The sequence below is a fragment of the Heteronotia binoei genome, chromosome 15 (assembly GCF_032191835.1).
Source record: "Heteronotia binoei isolate CCM8104 ecotype False Entrance Well chromosome 15, APGP_CSIRO_Hbin_v1, whole genome shotgun sequence".
NCBI lineage: Eukaryota > Metazoa > Chordata > Lepidosauria > Squamata > Gekkonidae > Heteronotia > Heteronotia binoei.
The window spans coordinates 5,452,122-5,471,474 of record NC_083237.1 but is presented as its reverse complement, the minus strand read 5'-3'; the positions used below and the strand labels follow the sequence as shown (position 1 = coordinate 5,471,474).

Here is a 19,353-nt window from a genome sequence, read left to right as displayed (position 1 = left end):
GGCTCATGCTGCCATTGACAGTGCCAATGCTGTGTCCTAAATAGGCACCTGTAATCAGCTCTGTAGCCTTGTTGGTGAATGGGACCGAGCTTCCCAGAGGCAGTGGAGAATCTGCTGGGTCTTAGCACCTAGTTTAGCCTGGGCTGCTGCAGAACCAGTAGCAGTTAGGGGGAGGGCAGAAATCCAGTCAGATGCTCTCACAGCGGTCCCAGTAGGCAGCTGTATTGGTCTGAAGCAATAGAACAAAGCAGTAGACGAGTGCACCTTGGGTAATAGAGCTTCCGTGAGACCCGAACATTGCTAGGAAGGATGGGTGGAAAGTGCAGGGGCTATCAAGAGCAATTTTTGCAACCAGAGGGCTGGCACTTTGCCCCAAATCGAAGAGCCAGAGAGAACAGAGGGGAGTGTAATGAGCAGACCAAAGCGGGGTGGTGGGGAGAGCTGGAGGAGGACATGGATAAGACAAAAAACTCCTCCCATGAGGGTAATTGGAGGTAACTGGAGTGTCCTTCAGGCAAGCCCTGTCATTCCACAGAAGGGAGTTTTGAAAAGACAACAGCATAACCTCCACTCTCTCCTCTTCCTCCTTACAGGTCATTTTGGGTAATGACAAACCTTTTACCTACGACTATGTTTTTGATCCATTTGCTGAACAAGAGGAAATATTCAATACTTGCGTTGCACCCCTCATTAAAGGCATTTTTAAAGGTGAGAGAGCGTGCTTGTCAAGATTATGCTGTGGGGGGCGGTGTTGTCTTCATAAGGACTAGTGTCACGAAGGCAAAATGTTGCCTCTGTTTGCTTGTGTCTAAAAACATAAGAACATAAGAGAAGCCGTGTTGGATCAGGCCAATGGCCCATCCAGTCCAACACTCTGTGTCAAACAGTGGCCAAAAAGACCAGGCGCCATCTGGAGGTCCATCATTGGGACCAGGACACTAGAAGCCCTCCCACTGTGGCCCCCCCAGCACCAAGAATACAGAGCTTCACTGCCCCAGACAGAGAATTCCAACAATACCTTGTGGCTAATAGTCACTGATGGACCTCTGCTCCAGATGTTTATCCAATCTCCTCTTGAAGCTGTCTATGCTTGTAGCCGCTACCACCTGTGGCAGTGAATTCCACGTGTTAATCACCCTATGGGGGAAGAAGGTCTTCCTTTTATCAGTTCTAACCCGACTGCTCAGCAATGTCATTGAATGTCTCTGAGTTCTCTTGTCCCTCACGGTATTGTAACTCCCATCGCTAGACCTTTGTGTTAGTGATATGCTGGTCTGTTGTGCAAAGTTAAACATAACACAGTTGCCAGGACCTTCTGAACACCTTTGCTTTGTACTGTAAGGCTCTTCAGTACTAACTGGGTATGTTTCTGAAGTTTTCTTCTGCTTTGCTGCTTTGTTCTTCCCACTCCATTCTTCTGTTGTACTCTGTGTGTTTCTTTTCTGTGTTTGCTTTTCTATGCTCTGCTTCTGGTTCTTTTTTCCTTGCCTATCGGGTGGCTTCTTTTGATAGCCTTGCAACCTTTTTTTTAACCCGGGTATATTTTTTGTCCACTGTATTAAGGGGGAGAAAAGACGGGGGAAGGGTGAGTGGACAATGTGGTCTGTTGCCGTTGTTAGTCATTATTGTATTGTTTGCACCCAGAATCTTGTGTGGTGAATATTAATCTGCTCTTGTGAAGCCCCAAAGGGCCCTGCTCTGGCCAGGATGGGCAAAACGGATCCTTTCCAGTGTGTGTATGGGGGGGTGAATTGAACTCTTTGTGAGCTTTAATTAAAAAGAATATGCTGGGTGCTAGAGAATCCAGCTCTAACATCAGGTGTAGAAAGAAAGATTTAGAAGGCAACAGAAAACTCTGGGAGACGTCTGGAAGTTTCAAGGTGCTTTTAGATCTTTATATCCCGCCCTGAGCCACTTGTGGGAAGGGCGGGATATAAATCCCAAATAAATAAAATAAATAAATAAGGAAAAGTTCTTTGTCTACTACCTTCCTGCCCCCTCCAGCACCTCCATTTATTATTTTCATGACATCATAACATTCCACGAACATCAGCCAATTAATTATCAGTGTCTGGTCAGCGTGACCACAAATAACGCCTGCGCAAATATCTCTCAAACTAGCATGTTTGTCTGATAACACTAACAAGCTTGCATGAATTACAATCTGTGGCACAGTTTAAATTCTCTGCTGTTAAAACTGAATCCCTACACTGGGAAAGCGGTTGTGTGTTTAGGAGCCTGGATCATAGTGCGGCTGTTGCAAAGTCATAACCAAAAGAGCAGCCTCAAGTCAAGTGCTAGAGTTCTGGTACTAACGGGTGATTCTTAGGATGCCCATTTTCCACACAGAAGCCTTTTTTTTTTTTAATGGATAAAGGAAAAGGGTCGCAGCTCGCTTGCCACCTGGTTCATAGCATTAAAAACAGCACTACAAAAAGCACAAAGAGGAACCCAAACTGCCCACCCAGTGCTGCACCCTCTATACCAGGGGTGGCCAAACTGTGGCTCAGGAGCCACATGTGGCTCTTTCGCATATATTGTGTGGCTCTCCAAGCGCCCATTGGCTGCCTTGGAGAAGGCACTTGTCTCTTTAAATCACTTGTTGAAGCCAAGCCAGCTGATGACTTGGAGAATGCATTTAAAGTTAAAGTTGCTTTCTTTCCACCTCTCTTCCTCCCCTCCCACTATTTCCTTCCGCCCACCTGCCCGCCTTGTGGCTCTCAAACATCTGATGTTTATTCTGTGTGGCTTTGATGTTGAGCAAGTTTGGCCATCCCTGGTCTATACCTTCTTATTTGGTCTGAGAAAGTATCCCAATTTGAAGGGGAGGCATAAAAGTTGGGCATCTCAGGACTCTTTGGGGTTTGACGGGTCAACAGGGCTAAATTAGCACAAAAGATGTTCCTGCATTGTAAGTGTACGTGTTTAGCTGTGCACTTGAAAGTCGTATTCTTGTATGTGAGAACCTGTTACCTGAATGTCTGAGCGAAAAGGTCAGGGCCTACAAATGCTAATCTGGAGGCTAATCAGCTGACTCTTTAGATAATAGATTTATTTTGGGAGGGCAGCCGTCATCCCTGGGCTTTGAGTTATATTTATTTGAGGCATTCCTAATTATGGTGTGTTGCTGCGGTTCAGGCATTTCTTTCCCTATAGAAGGTGGCCTTTAAGTAACATATACATGGCCTTAGTATATTGTCCACTTTTTGAAATACCGAGTTTTATGTGTTGCACACATTTTATGTGTTGCACAAGGGTAAAACATCACCCTTGACTTCAGCCGTATTCTTGCTCACGTAAAGAAAGGTATTCCATTTTGTGCAAATGACCCTTCTTGGTTTCTCCTGGCCTTAATTTCACAGGGTACAACTCTACAGTTCTGGCTTACGGGCAGACGGGATCGGGGAAAACCTATTCTATGGGAGGGGCGTACACAGCCAACCAGGGAAACGATCCCACAGTAGGAGTCATCCCCCGGGTGATCAAGCTGCTCTTTCAAGAAATGGAAAACAGGACGGAATGGCAGTTCTCTCTGAAAGTCTCCTATTTAGAGGTAGAAGCCATTTTTTTTTTTTGCTTTCAGCATTCAAGTCATTTTTAAGGTCCGTCGCTGTATCGCACCAAGCCATTGCTTATCTCGCTTCTTGAAATCCAAGACTGAAACCTTAGTGCTGGGGCCTAGGCTAGAGATGTAAAATTTTCAGACATTTTGAAGCTTTGAAAAAAATCCCAGTTTTTTCCCCGTTTGTTTGTTGTTTTTTTTTTAAATGGAAATTTTTGGAAACATTGAAAAAAAAATGCTACATTAGCATTTTTTTCTTTTCCAGATTGAAAGTCATTCTGTTACTTTAGGAACATAAAATATGACTATGGACAACTTTCCTTGGCATGAAATTATCACAACTAGCTTATTAAAAATATAGTGTATCCGAACAATTATTACAAACAATTTACTTTTTAAAAATTATTTATAATTGTAACAAATGGAGCAGTGATCTCCTGAACTGTTTACTGTTTGAACACCTTGTCTTAAAATATTTTATTCATCATGTTAAAATAAAATGTTCCGTCATTGATTTCTTTTCTTTTCATTTTTTCAATTTTTTTTCTTCAATTTTTCCAATTTTTCGGAAAACCCCCCAAAAAAAGACTTCAGGAAAAAAACCGAAAATACCTTTTTTTCCCCCTGAATTTTTCTGGCTTTTTCCTGGGCCTTCACATCTCTAACCTTGGATGAGGCTGGGATTTAGGTACCTCTGAGTTGCCTCTTTAAAAGATTTAGCGCTCTCTCCCCAAACCTTGCCCCCAACATGACGCTGTACAGAAAAAGGACTAGCATGTTTTCCGCTTTGGTCAGTCACCACAAACACCCAACAGTTCCAGTTTTCTCCTCCTTCCTGCTGACTGTGATAGCATTCACCATTCTTGGTACAGTTTTCTCTCCCTTTTCTAAAGTTGTGATTTCCAGAAGATCCAGGGCAGGAGCATCTAGATCAGGGGTGTCGAACTCATTTGTTATGGCCGAATCTGACACAAATGAGACCTTGTTGGGCCGGGCCATGCGCTTATCTATTTAAGATTAGGTAGCAGAAATATAAACTTTATAAAAGACACAGACAAACACAATTACAGATATATATTTTGAAAAAACTTCAAGCATGCTTAAAATGTTAGTACTCATTGGTCTTAAAGGCGCTTTCTTTGTATCTCTCCCATGCGATCCAGGGAAATGGGCAAAGGAAGCTCTGGCTCTTTCCTTCCTTCCCCAGGGGACTTGGGGGGCAGCTTAGCCAATAGAAGGAAGAGAGGCTTGGCTCAGTAACTCTGCTGTGCAACTGAGAGAGCCTGGCAAAGCAAGCTATTCCTCCCCCCTTCCTCCACAAGGGAGGAGCCTCAGCCAGTGGAGAAAATAGAGGTTTTGCTCTGCAGCTCCTTTGCAATTGAGCAAGCCTTGCAAAACAAACTGTGATGCAAAAGGAAGCAAGATATAGGGAGAAGGAAGCAGGTGACAGCCAGTTCGGGGGCCTCATAGGAGACCTCTGGGGGGCCTGACTCGGCTCCCAGACTGCATGTTTGACACCCCTGATCTAGATCTTTGGCAATCCAAATAAATAAGCTTTGTTCTGCTCTGAACGTTAGTCTTGCAATGTCCTTTCCACGTTGCTCCTGTGTTCCCTCTTGGATTTCAAGACCTGAGCTTCTTTTCTAAAAAAAAATTCTTTAGATCTACAATGAAGACATCTTGGACCTCTTGGCCCCATCCAGAGAACGTTCTTCTCAAATCAGCATCCGTGAAGACCCCAAGGAAGGCATAAAGGTGGGCTTCTGCACTAGCGTGGGATTTTAGGGAGAAGCTGACAACAGATTGTAGAAGCGTGGCTGCGAAGGGGCCTTGGCTCAGTGGCAGAGCATCTGCTTGGCATGCAGAAGGTCCCAGGTTCGATCCCCAGCATCTCCAGTTAAAGGACAGGGCAGGAGGTGATGGGAAAGACCTCAGCCTGAGACCCTGGAGACTAACGGAGAAGGGCTGTGGCTCAGTGGCAGAGTCTCTGCTTGGCATGCAGAAGGTCCCAGGTTCGATCCCCAGCATCTCCAGTTAAAGGACCAGGAAGGAGGTGATGGGAAAGACCTCAGCCTGAGACCCTGGAGACTAAAGGAGAAGGGCTGTGGCTCAGTGGCAGAGCATCTGCCTGGTATGCAGAAGGTCCCATGTTCAATCCACAGCATCTCCCTTTAGAAGGACCAGGCAGGAGGTGATGGGAAAGACCTTGGCCTGAGACCCTGGAGACTAAAGGAGAAGGGCTGTGGCTCAGTGGTGCAGAGCCTCTACCTGGTATGCAGAAGGTTCAATCCCAGGCATCTCCAGTTAAAAAAACCCAAGCAGTTGGTCAGGATCAGATCTACATGTTTTTTTTGAGGGGAGGCAAAATTAAAAAATGACTCTCTCTTATGAGCCATTCTGTCTTATGGTCCCATAGAATACAATGGACTCCATATCCAATTTGGGGGCCCCCCCTCCGTCAGTGCCCGGGGCAAGCCCCCCCCCTGTGCCCGCTCCCCCCCCCCCCCCCCAGATCCGGCCCTGCAGTTGGTGATGTGAAACTTTTCATTGCCTGAGACCCTGGAAAGCCACTGAGGGTCGTAGTTAGACAATACTGACTTTGATGGATTCAGTCTGGTCTGATTTGGTCTGATTCAGTATAAGTCAGCTTCATTTACGTGTTTTTGCTTTGCTTGGGTTTGTAATCGCGATGCCTTCAACTCGACTTGCAGTGGTGGGAAATCCGGTAAAACTTGGCTTGCAGTGGTGTGTTTCATTTGGGAATCCAATAAAACAGACCTCCTCTCCTGACAAAAATGATTCAGATCTTCTCTTGACTCAGAATAGCAGCCTCCAGGAGAGAGAACAGAGGCGCAGCTAAGGGCAACTTAGGTTTCTCTTAATTTGTGTTTCTGTTCCTCCATCCTTACATTATTGGCACGCTGAATAGCTAATGTGGCATGGGCAGCCTTCCGCTTGTGTCTCAAAACAGCCACTTCTTCACAGGCTTCTGTTCTGATGTCATAACAAACAGATGCCGATCTGCAGGGGTTTCAGAGGGCAGCCGTATTATTCCTCAGTGGAGGAACAAATCTAAGTCCAGAAGCCCCTTAGAGATGAGCGAGATTTCCAGGGTACAAGATTTCAAGGGTCAAAACTCCCTTTGTCGGATACTTTGACTCTTGAAAGCTTACTCTGAAAACCTTGTTGGTCTGCAGGGTGCTACTGGAATCGAATCGAACTGTAAGCCAGTTTGGTGTAGCGGTTAAGTGCGCGGACTCTTTATCTGGTTTGATTCCCCACTCCGCTTGCACCTGCAGGAATGGGTCAGCCACAGCTCTCACGGGAATTGTCCTTGAAAGGGCAGCTGCTGTGATAGGCCTCTCAGCCCCACCCACCTCACAGGGTGTCTGTTGTGGGGGAGAAGATATAGGAGATTGTAAGCCGCTCTGAGTCTCTGATTCAGAGAGAAGGGTGGGGTATAAATCTGCAGTCGTCTTCTTCTAATTCAGTAGAGTCCTCTTACCAAAGACACAGAGGAACTGAACTCTGGAGATGGATTCAGAGCCATGTTGGACTGCAGTCAAAGAGCTCAATTTGAGTCACTTAGCACCTTACAAAGACCAACCAGATTTTCAGGGGTATGAGCTTTTGAGAGTTACAGCCGATGACTGTCACTGCAGTATTTATTAGAAAAAAGTAGGAGTCGAGTAGCACCTTTAAGACTAACAAAGTATTATTCAGAATGTAAGCTTTCGCGTGCATGCACATTTCATCAGACAATGAAATGCGGTACAGTGAGCAGAACTTACATATAGCTGATGGACAGTGGTTTTTAGAAAAAAAAACATGTTCTCAGTTTAACCCAGCCTTGAGCCATAGAGCAATCAACAGACTCTGCATTTATTGCCTGTGACACTCTGCAGTTCTGACACATTCATTGACTTAGTTGTTGTCGAACACAACAAATGGTATCTACACCATACTGGTTTGGCCTAGATTCTGACTTGGTACTATTTTGCATGCTTTATCATTGCATGCATAATCACAGGGAGGGACGGTGGCTCAGTGGTAGAGCATCTGCTTGGGAAGCAGAAGGTCCCAGGTTCAATCCCCAGCATCTCCAAAAAAGGGTCCAGGCAAATTGGTGTGGAAAACCTCAGCTTGAGACCCTGGAGAGCCTCTGCCAGTCTGAGAAGACAATACTGACTTTGATGGTCTGATTCAGTATAAGGCAGCTTCATATGTTCATTGCTCACCAGCTATATGTAACTCTGCTCGCTGTACCCCGTTTCATTGTCTGATGAAGTGTGCTTTTAGCACACGAAAGCTTACACTCTGAATAAAACTTTGTTGGTCTTTAAGGTGCTGCCGGACTCCGGCTTTGCTCTTTTGCTTCGGGCCAACACCTGGACCTGTCTGCAGTATTTAATGGTTCAGTATTTAAAAGAAACTAAGAAGAGTGAATGAAGCAGCCTATTTTTCCTCTGCCACCTTTATCTAGATTGTGGGACTGACAGAACACGTGGTGACTTGTGCTCAAGAGACAGTCATCTGCTTGGAGCAGGGGAACAATTCTCGAACGGTGGCTGCCACAGCGATGAACACGCAGTCGTCTCGATCCCATGCCATCTTCACCATTTCTGTTGAGCAGAGGAACAAGAAGGACACGTAAGTGAGGGCTTGCCCTCTCGGAAGACAGTTTTTTAAACACTGCTTTTAGCCGAAGTACTCCGAGCGGGGTGGCAGACTAGAGGAATTGTGCGAGGACGTCCTGTATAACCTTTTAAAGTAGAAAGGCGAGAAGGGCAGAGCTTTGCAAGCTGTTAACTGGGTTGTGTGAGCTCTCTCTTAATATCTAAAAAGTTAAGTGGGAAATTATTGTGGGCCTTGGAGCCCAGCTGATCTGCTTCCAAACTCTGCTTGCTGCCTTGGGCGCAAATCTCTCCTCCATCTGTGATAGGAATGTCAGCTTCCATTCCAAGCTGCACCTTGTGGATTTGGCAGGCTCCGAAAGACAAAAGAAAACCAAAGCAGAAGGAGATCGGCTAAGGGAAGGTAAGCAGAACGAATGCTCGATGGCCACGTGGGCTTGTCTCCTCGAGAGGTCGTGGCTCAGTCGCCGAACCTCTGTTTGGCCTGCAGAAGGTCCCAGGTTCAGTTCCCGGCATCTCCAGGAGGTGATATGTAAGTCCTCTGCCTGAGACACTGGAGTGCAGCTGCCAGTTTGAGTAGACAGTATTGCCAGTGATGGACCATAAGAGAAGCCGTGTTGGATCAGGCCAATGGCCCATCCAGTCCAACACTCTGTGTCACACAGTGGCCAAAAAAAAAAACCCAGGTGCCATCAGGAAGTCCACTAGTGGGGCCAGAACACTAGAAGCCCTCCCACTGTCTCCCCACCAAGCACCAAGAATACAGAGCATTACTGCCCCAGACATAAGAACATAAGAGAAGCTGTGTTGGATCAGGCCAGTGGCCCATCCAGTCCAACCCTCTGTGTCACACAGTGGCCAAAAAACCCAGGTGCCATCAGGAGGTCCATCAGTGGGGCCAGGACACGAGAAGCCCTCCCACTGTGCCCCCCCCCAAGCACCAAGAATACAGAGCATCTACCCCACACAGAGAGTTGCATCTATACCCACAGTGGCTAATAGCCACAGGTGGACCTCTGCTCCATAAGTTTCATGTGTTCATGCAGTGGCCACTTTGACGGGGACAGTGATCTCTTGCGGTATTCAATACCTTTCCTTCTTCAAGGGGGAGCAATCCAAAGAGGCAATAGTGTGGTGTAGTGACTAAGAGTGGTGGACTCTAATCTGGAGAAACTGGGCTTAATTCCCAACCTCCTCCACCTGCAGCTAGCGGGGTGAACTTGGGCCAGAAGTCTCTTAGCTTTGCCTGTCGCACAAGGTGCCTGATGTGGGGAGAGGAAGGGAGTGCAGTTGTAAGCCAGTTTGAAACTCCTTAGAGGAGAGCAAAGTGGGGTATAAAAACCACCTCTTCTTCCCTGCTTTTGAATTCTGGTAAGTCGTTGAAACCGTGTCTTTAAAAAATAAAAATAAAAATCAATATTTATTGAAACAGACATGAATACATATATACAAACATAAATAAGTCAAATATAATTAGAAATAACCAGGGATTGAAGACAACTACTTAGAGATAGGATCAAAATATTCAGAAAAAATAAAAGAGAATACCTGGCAACTTCAAAACTTCACCTATAGGATTTTAAATATGTAAGAAAGAAAATAATGTTGATGGCTTCCAGGATTGATGCAAATTCTGGTTATGAGCTAGAAATTTAAAGAATGGAAGCTAAATGGACACAAATTTTGAGGTATAAGGGTCTTTCACCTTGGGTCAATGAAATTGCTGAGCAGTCAGGTTGGAACGGATAGAAGGAAGTCCTTCTTCACCCAAAGGGTGATTAACATGTGGAATTCACTGCCACAGGAGGTGGCGGCGGCCACAAGCATAGCCAGCTTCAAGAGGGGATTGGATAAACATCTGGAGCAGAGGTCCATCAGTGTGTGTGTGTGTGTGTGTGTGTATATATATATATATTGGCCCCTGTGTGATACAGAGTGTTGGACTGGATGGGCCATTGGCCTGATCCAACATGGCTTCTCTTATGTTCTTAATCTAATAGTTTATCCATAATACAGTACTCCTGTGCCTTCAGGACCCAGTCAAGGAGAGTAGGTTTTGTATCAGTTTTCCAATATCTTGCCAGAACTGCCCTAGCTGCTGCACAAAGAGTTTCTATTAACTCCATTTTAGTTGAGTTATTAATATAGGGTTGCCAATGATTCAATAGTAGAGCTTCCATTCGGAGAGGAACTTGTACATGAGTAATATCATGGATTTGAGTCATGATTAATTTCCTGAAATTTTGAACATAAGAACAAGACCACCGACAAGAAACAGTGCCTGATTTCTGATCTAAGGCCCTTGCTGTGGCTGGTCTTGCCATTAGTGCTTACATTATTATGTAATTATTATGAAACTTGGAACAATCACCTCCCCAGGACTGAACAGGGATATTGGCTTTTTTATCTCATTACAGATGCTAAACCCACTCTCAGTGAGTATAGCTATACAGCCACAGAATTCCAATGTGTTTCTCCTTTAGAATTGTGTATCAGTATAATTATTTGTATTGACATACTCAAAATAGGGATATTGGCTGTATATCTCATTACATATGCTTTACCCATTTTCACTGTTTTATTGTATTCCCTTTTCCTATGGCAAACTAGAATTATGTTTACATGTTAAAAAGTAAATTAGGTGGACAAGAAAATCACTAGCCAATGTATTTCTTTTAGCTGTTTTGACACACTCAAATAGGGACTTTGGTTGCTTATCCCATTACATATATTGAACCCATCTCCCATGGTCATTGACAGACAATCTCACATTTTGACATACTACTGTTTTGTTGCTTTCGCGTGCTCATGCTACTCAGATCAAAGGTTTGCTCAATTTGTTAATTTTACTATTCTGCCATTGTACCATTTTACATTCTAAACCACTGCCTACCAGATAATTTTACTTCACTGTCATTGGTTCTTAAATCTGTGCCATGTTGCATTCTGGACCACTGCCTACCAGCTCTGTGTGGCTCTGCTCAGCTATGTATGGCTTTGCTCCCTGTGCTGGATTCCTCGTCTGATGAAGTGTGCTTAAGAGCACACGAAAGCTGACGTTCCAAATAAAAATGGGTTGGTCGGTTGGTCTTAATGGCGCAACTTGACTCCTGCTTTGTTCAACTGCTTCAGACCAACGCGGCTGCCCGCTTGGATCTATTAAACACTCTTGGGAGTTCTCACTTGTGCTTCTTTTCAAGGTGCTCCCCCCGCGCCCCCCCCCCCCGCCTTGTTGGTGGGAAGCCAAGAAGTCTTGTTTGAGAGGTCACGGTTTTGTTTTCGCTTGCAGGAATCAACATTAACAAAGGCCTCCTCTGCCTGGGAAATGTCATCAGTGCTCTCGGGGACGAGACTAAGCGAGGCAACTATGTCCCTTATAGGGACTCGAAGCTCACACGCCTCTTGCAAGGTAGGAGTGGAGTGCGAGTTACGGGGCAGAGTGTCATCGAGTGCCTCTGAAGACCTTTCCCCTTTTTCCAGTTGCAATAAACCCAAAGGCTTTCTTTTTGCTTTGTGAGCCCATGCTGGTAATTCTCAAGCGGCCCTGGCTCTATTTACGTCTCGGGTGCCTGGATTCAGTGATCTGGTTACGCAGAACACACCCCGCCTCCCTGGCATGAGCCCAGTAGACAGTGAAAGAAGATGAGAGTACTTGCTGTACTTGGAAACAGTTGACTACATTTTAATTGTTCAAGTTGATGTTTTAATGAACTGTTTTGTTAATGACTGTGTGATCTTAACTGTTGGACTCTATGTCATAAGCAGTGTTCCCTTTAAGCCAGGGGTGGCCAACGGTAGCTCTCCAGATGTTTTTTTGCCTACAACTCCCAACAGCCCCAGCCATTGGCCATTCCGGCTGGGGCTGATGGGAGTTGTAGGCAAAAAACATCTGTAGAGCTACCGTTCATCCCTGCTTTAAGCTGTGGAGTCTTGTGAGCAAAAATTCTACTTTGCGAATTGCTGGCATTAAAGTTAACATAAGAACATAAGAGAAGCCATGTTGGATCAGGCCAATGGCCCATCCAGTCCAACACTCTGTGTCACACAGTGGCCAATATGTGTGTGTGTGTATATATACATACATACGTATACACACATATGTATACACACACACACACACATATATACTGTGGCTAATAGCCACTGATGGACCTCTGCTCCATATTTTTATCCAATCCCTTCTTGAAGCTGTCTGTACTTGCAGCTGCCACCATAGAAACATAAGAGAAGCCCTGTTGGATCAGGCCTATGGCCCATCCAGTCCAACACTGTGTCACATAAGAGAAGCCATGTTGGATCAGGCCAATGGCCCATCCAGTCCAACACTCTGTGTCACACAGTGGCCAAAAAAATATATATATATACATACACACACACACATATATATATACACACTGTGGCTAATAGCCACTGATGGACCTCTGCTCCATATTTTTATCCAGTCCCCTCTTAAAGCTGGATATGCTTGTAGCCGCCACCATCTCCTGTGGCAGTGAATTCCACATGTTAATCACCCTTTGGGTGAAGACGTACTTCCTTTTATCCGTTTTAACCTGACTGCTCAGCAGTTTCACAGAATGCCCACGAGTTCTTGTATTGTGAGAAAGGGAGAAAAGGACTTTCTCTACTTTCTCCATCCCAGGCATAATCTTGTCAACCTCTATCACGTCACCCCGCAGTCGACATTTCTCCAAGCTAAAGAGCCCCGAGCGTTTTAACCTTTCTTCATAGGGAAAGTTGTGAGCTACTGCATAAATTAGTTTGCTCTAAGGCCATTTCATGCAAAAATGTATGAGCTGGAGGCTAAAAAATTGTGAGCTAGATCACACCAACTCAGCTTAGAGGGAACATTGGTAGTGAGCCACTCGCTTGTTGGGTAGGACAGGATACAAGTCTCAAGAATAAATTTTTGTTTCCATCTCCTCAAGATTCCTTGGGAGGCAACAGCCACACTCTCATGATCGCCTGCGTTAGCCCAGCGGATTCCAACATGGAAGAGACTCTGAACACTCTTCGATACGCCGACCGGGCGAGGAAGATAAAGAATAAGCCCATCGTGAATGTCGATCCCCAGGCAGCCGAGATCACCCAGTTAAGACTGCAGGTACAAAGCACTGTGTCTGGGAGCAGAGAAGAGGGTCCCTCGGGAAGTGTGTGGCTGCAGGATCTGCTTTGGTGACTACCTCCCATGCTTAGTGAACCACTTTCCACAAACACTCGATTGTGTCAGTGGCCAGGCAGTGTTAGCCAAATCTAGGGCTTTTTTTGCCTGGCCAGCACAGCCGAAATACACAGACCAGAGACTTCACTTGAGCAAAGCTTTATTCAAACAGAAGGAAAGTCTGCCTCTTCCAAATGCAGAGATTCAAAGTCCTTCATCTGTATCTCTGTTTTACATAGTTTACAACAGACATTTCATTCCCTTTTATCCCAGCCCCATGTTTGATTCTTACCCATGACCTTTTCTTCCAACTGCTCCTACTCATGACATGGTTAGTATTCTTTTGCAGATATTATTCAACACACCTCCAGTTTCCACTTTTATCCTTAACCCGTAGTGAATCATTGCTCATTCCTCCAGCACAGTTTATTTATATGTTACATTATTTGTCACCTGTATTCCTACTTTGAAGATCACCATGATATTCATATCCGTCATGTGTGTCTACTTTGAAGTCAGAAAACTTCATTTGTTCCCATCACCAGGTGTTTTTCAATAACATAAGAACAGAAGAGAAGCCATGTTGGATCAGGCCAATGGCCCACCCAGTCCAACATTCTGTGTCACATAAGAACATAAGAGAAGCCATGTTGGATCAGGCCAATGGCCCATCCAGTCCAACACTCTGTGTCACATAAGAACATAAGAGAAGCCATGTTGGATCAGGCCAGTGGCCCATCCAGTCCAACATTCTGTGTCACATAAGAACATAAGAGAAGCCATGTTGGATCAGGCCAGTGGCCCATCCAGTCCAACACTCTGTGTCACATAAGAACATAAGAGAAGGCATGTTGGATCAGGCCAGTGGCCTATCCAGTCCAACACTCTGTGTCACATAAGAACATAAGAGAAGCCATGTTGGATCAGGCCAGTGGCCCATCCAGTCCAACATTCTGTGTCACATAAGAACATAAGAGAAGCCATGTTGGATCAGGCCAGTGGCCCATCCAGTCCAACACTCTGTGTCACGTAAGAACATAAGAGAAGCCATGTTGAATCAGGCCAATGGCCCATCCAGTCCAACACTCTTTCACACAGTGGTCAAAAAACCCCCAAGTGCCATCAAGAGGCCCACCAGTGGGGCTAGAAGCTCTTCCACTGCCCCTTCCCCAAGCACAAGAATACAGAGCATCACTTGCCCCAGACATAGAGTTCCAGCAACACCCTCTGGCCAATAGCCACTGAGGGACCTCTGCTCCAGATGTTGATCCAATCCTCTCTTGAAACTGGCTGTGCTTTTTATTATGCAAATAATTTTATTATTATCCAAATAATTCATACAAATAAAGGTACTATAAAGTATTTTTCAAACTCCCGGTCCACGATAGGATGTGAAGGGTAACCACCCGCTCCTTTGCAGGTTCAACAGCTTCAAGTCTTACTGCTGCAGGCTCATGGTGGGACACTTCCGGTGTCTATTGGGTAAGATCTCCCGATCAGTGGCTCTTAAGGGCCAAATAGGATTGGCTTTGATTTGTTGCAATGATTGCTTTTTAGCAGTGGAGGGGGGGGGTCATGGCTGAGTGGAAGAGCCTCTGCTTGGCATGCAGAAGGTTCCAGGTTCCATCCCTGCCATCTAAAGTTAAAAGCGACTAGGCAGTAGGAGGTGTGAAAGACAAACACAGGAGGTGTGAAAGAGCCACACAGAATAAGCATCGACCGCAAGACACGAACATCCGATGTTTTAGAGCCACGGGATGGAAGGAAGGAAAGCAAATAAATGCGGAGGGGGGGGAGGGAAAGCTGGAAAGAAATTAACTTTAAATGCATTCTCCAAGCCACTGGCTGGCTTGTCTTGAAGCGCTTTAAAGAGACAAATGCCTTCTCCAAACTGGCTGATGGGGTGGTGGGGGCTTCAAGAGCCGCACGATATGCGTGAAAGAGCCACACGTGGCTCCCAAGCCACGATTTGGCCGCCCCTGCGCTAGCACATCCTGTACTTCACAAGTTCTATTTTTGTACCACTGTACGGCGACTGTCTCTAGCATGTCTTTAGGTGAGAGTCGCATTTCTCTTCTAAAGATTCTGAGTTGGATCCTGTGCTTCAGGAAGGTTCCGCCGTTACTCGAATGGAACCTCTGGATCCGGACCTCTTTGTATCGACCCGCCTCTCCCTAACCGCAGGACCTCAGTCTCTTCTGGTTTCCCCTAACAATTGTTTTTGTCTGACTTCAGTGGAGAGCCATCGGAAAACCTGCAGTCCCTGATGGAGAAGAACCAGGCCCTGGTGGAGGAGAACGAGAAGCTGAGCCGGGGGTTGAGCGAGGCTGCTGGTCAGGTCGCCCAGATGCTGGAGAGGATCATTATGGTGGGGCTCTCCCTCCCTCCCTCCCTCCCTCCCTCCCCCCCTCCTCCCTCCCTCCTCCCCTTTAGCAGCCAGGGTTCTGCACACGCAGAAGGAGAATAACGCTATACTTTGTAGCTGGATTTTCTGTGTTGCTAGGTTGGTGCTTTATTTTTATTCATTTACTGCACGTCGGCACCACCTTTCTCCCCAGCAGGGACTCAAAATGGCTTACATCCATCTCGTCTCCTCCAGTTTGGTGTGGTGGTGAAGGGCGCGGAGTCTAATCTGGGAGAACCGGGTTTGATTCACCACTCCTCCACATGCACCTGCTGGTGTGACCTTGGGTCAGTCACAAGCTTTTGCAGAGCTTTTCCGCACAAGAGGAGTTATGGGAGAGCTTTCTCAGCTCCCCCCCGCCTCACATTTGTGGAGAGGGAAAGGGAAAGGAGATTGTAAGCCGCTCTGAGACTCCTTTGGATAATGAAGGTTGGGGTATAAATCCAGTCTCTTCTTCCTTTTATCCTCACAATAATAATAATAATAATAATAATAAATTTTATTTATATCCCGCCCTCCCTGCCTGGGCAGGCTCAGGGCGGCTAACAACATATTCAAATAAAATTATACATTAATCTTTAAAACAAAATTAAAAGTTATGCAATGGTTTAAGATCGAAAGTATCCTAAAAATCATTCCAATTTACATAATTTAACAGCAACAATGATGTTCCTGGCGCATAATGGCAAAGGTCACTGAATAGGGTCACTTTGGTGGATCATCAATTCGGCCATCCTTTGTCAGCAGCCTGCGAAGGCCTGCCTAAAGAGGATGGTCTTGCAGGCTCTGCGGAATTGGTCTAGGTAACCTTGTGAGGTGGGCTAGGCTGACAGTGCTTGACTGGTAGGAATTCGAGCCTGGGTCTCTCAGGTCCTAGCACAACACCCTAACCACTACACCAGGGTCCAGGCAAATAGGTGTGAAAAACCTTAGTCTGAGACCCTGGAGAGCCGCTGCCAGTCTGAGTAGACAAGACTGACTTTGATGGGCCCAGGGTCTGATTCTGTAGAAGGCAGCTTCCTATGTTCATATGTTCACCACACTGACTCACTGCTCCTTTACCGTTGGCCTCTTTGCCTTGGTCTAGAAAGGCCATCCAACAGAGAGCTTAGTCCTTTGTAAACCTTTGGTACTGTACCCTGAAGGCTGGCCCACGGTCTCTTGGGTCCCAATCCAGCATCGCTTCCTACGCACCGTGGCCCTGATGTTGGCACCTCGTCCAGCTAGCATGTGACTTAAGCGAGATGTCGGTTCATAACCTGCTTTCTTTTTCTGTAGACAGAGCAGCAGAACGAGAAGATCAACGTGAAGCTGGAGGAGCTGCAGCAGCACGAGGCGTAAGTCCCCCATCTCTCCCTCCCCCCCCATCCCATGTGCTCAGAATGGTGCGGAGCTTCATATCCCTGTAATTCTTTCGATTGTAGAGCAGCTGACGCAAAGCTGGACCGATTTCCCATTAGCCTTATGCCGCTCTCCTCTCCTCGGGGGTGGGGGTGGGGCTTCCGTTGGATTTCACACCATCTGCCCCCGGGGCTGCAACTCTCTCTGCCTCTTTCGCGCAGCAAACGAGATCCTCTAAAAACCAGTTTCTCTTTGCCGCACGAAAAAGCCGAAGCTTCTTGCAGCCCCGGGGCAGATAATGTGAAATCTGAGGGAAGCCCCGCAGAGAAGAGGAGCGTGAGAGCGGCATAAAGCCAGTGAGGAAATCGGTCTTGGCTAGGTCTGGGAATGGAGAGACCAAGGCCCCATGTGGCTCTGAACTCCTTCAGAGGTGAGCCTTCAGAGCAAAAATGCGACCAGGACAGGCAAAAGGCTTCTTTACACAATGAGAGATTAGAATGTGGACTTTGCTGCCGGAGGATGTAGTGATGGCCACGGGCGTAGACCGCTTTAAAAGGGGATTAGACCGATTCGTGGAGGACAGATCTGTCGGTGGATACTAGTCATGATTACTAAAGGGGAACCTGCTAAAGGGAAACCTCTACAGTAAACTTCTGAATCCCAGCGCCAAGAGGCAACACTGAGGAGGATCTTAACCTCGATGCCCTGTTGCTGGACTCCCAGAAGAAGTGCTCGGCCACTGCGTGAGATGGGATCCTAAACTAGATGGACCGCTGATCTGATCCAGCAGGACTCTTCTTTTGTCCTTAACATCAAGGGGAAGGCCTCGACTTCTGTACTCTGCTGTCAGCCCTCCAAAGAAATTGGTCGGCCATTCTGTGAGACGGGATGCTGGACTAGATAGACCCTCATTGCTCTGAGCCAACAGGGCCCTTCTGATATCGTTATTCCCTGGCCAAACGCCACTTGACTTGTTATGCTGCTCGTTGACGTCGGGATGGAAACTCCACAGTGCAATACGGAATAAATGTCGTGTGGCTCGGGGTGGGGGAGGGCAGGTGAGCCGTCAAAGCTCAGAGGTGAACATCTCTGCTGCATTCTCGCATTTAACTTTCAGGCTGAAACTGGATCTTCAGAAGCTGCTTGAGGCTCTGGAGGACGATGAGCTGAAGCAGCACGTGGAGCTGATTTGCAGCCTGCAGCAAGCGATTGCCCGGTTGCAGGTGAGGGGCTGGAGAAGGGGGAGGAGGCGTTTCTGCCGCCGCGTTCCAGCCTGGTGCATCCTCCTAGCGCCAAGGGGCCTCGCCATTTTGCTATTTCTGAATATGGGATGCGTTTTGCTGGCCTCGCCTTAGCCGTGCCGTATCCTTTGCAACAATTGCATGTGTTCGTTTTAGGTCTGTAGAAGGGAGCGAACCTGTACCTGAAGGTTACGGTTATCTTTTCTCAAAGACAGCTCAGCTGCGAAGTGTCTAGCAAAAAGTAAGGTGTTGGTAGGAACTAATTTGTAATGCTTTTATGCGGGCTTTTGCGCTGAACTCTTGGCAGGCTGCTTAACGGCCCAGGGTAATGTAATAAAGACTTGGTCACCCCAAAAGTGAACCGGTCCTGGCACAGACTTGTATTGCTACTGTCCTATCTGTCAAGAAAGCCGGTTTTCGGATCACACTGGAACACTTCTTTAATTGAGGATAGTCCCAGAGCTGACTTGTCAGAGTATCAAAGAGAACTGTTTTAAGATGATGTATAGGTGGTATATGACTCTGAAAAAGCTGGCTAAGATGAGTAAAAAGATGTCGGATAGATACTGGAAATGTAAAAAACATGAAGGTTCTTTCTTTCATATGTGGTGGACTTGTGAAAAAGCAAAAGAGTGTTGGAAGATGATACAACAAGAAATCTCCAAAATTTTGGGTTATGACTTCAAGAAAACTGCAGAGACGTTCTTGCTTGGATTACAATTAGAAAAATTTCCAAAGGAAGACAGGACTCTAATTTGGTACTTGCTATCAGCTGCTAGGACATTGTATGCGCAGCTATGGAAACAAGAAAAAATACCAGAGAAATGGGACTGGATTATGAAAGTTTTATCATGGAGTGAGATGGACAAACTAACTAGAACGCTAATAGACTATGATTTAGAGATATTCAAAAAGGAGTGGAAGATATTTAAAGGATATATGGAGAAAGAGTGGAATGTAAAAAGACATGGGACAATTTTTTAGCATTAATGAGAAAAAATATATACATA

General features: G+C 46.2%; 1 protein-coding gene across 1 annotated transcript in view; it reads left to right on the top strand.

Moving 5' to 3' along the window:
- The window catches only part of LOC132584295 (chromosome-associated kinesin KIF4-like), a 62,785-nt gene that overhangs the window by 3,641 nt on the left and 39,791 nt on the right, over window positions 1–19,353 (top strand). The window contains exons 3-13 of the mRNA XM_060256145.1: window positions 594–708; window positions 3,363–3,553; window positions 5,225–5,317; window positions 8,046–8,212; window positions 8,505–8,599; window positions 11,486–11,605; window positions 13,125–13,300; window positions 14,778–14,839; window positions 15,593–15,725; window positions 17,040–17,098; window positions 18,220–18,325. Of these exons, the coding sequence (XP_060112128.1) occupies window positions 594–708; window positions 3,363–3,553; window positions 5,225–5,317; window positions 8,046–8,212; window positions 8,505–8,599; window positions 11,486–11,605; window positions 13,125–13,300; window positions 14,778–14,839; window positions 15,593–15,725; window positions 17,040–17,098; window positions 18,220–18,325 (1,317 nt within the window). The remainder of the gene's footprint in view (window positions 1–593; window positions 709–3,362; window positions 3,554–5,224; window positions 5,318–8,045; window positions 8,213–8,504; window positions 8,600–11,485; window positions 11,606–13,124; window positions 13,301–14,777; window positions 14,840–15,592; window positions 15,726–17,039; window positions 17,099–18,219; window positions 18,326–19,353) is intronic.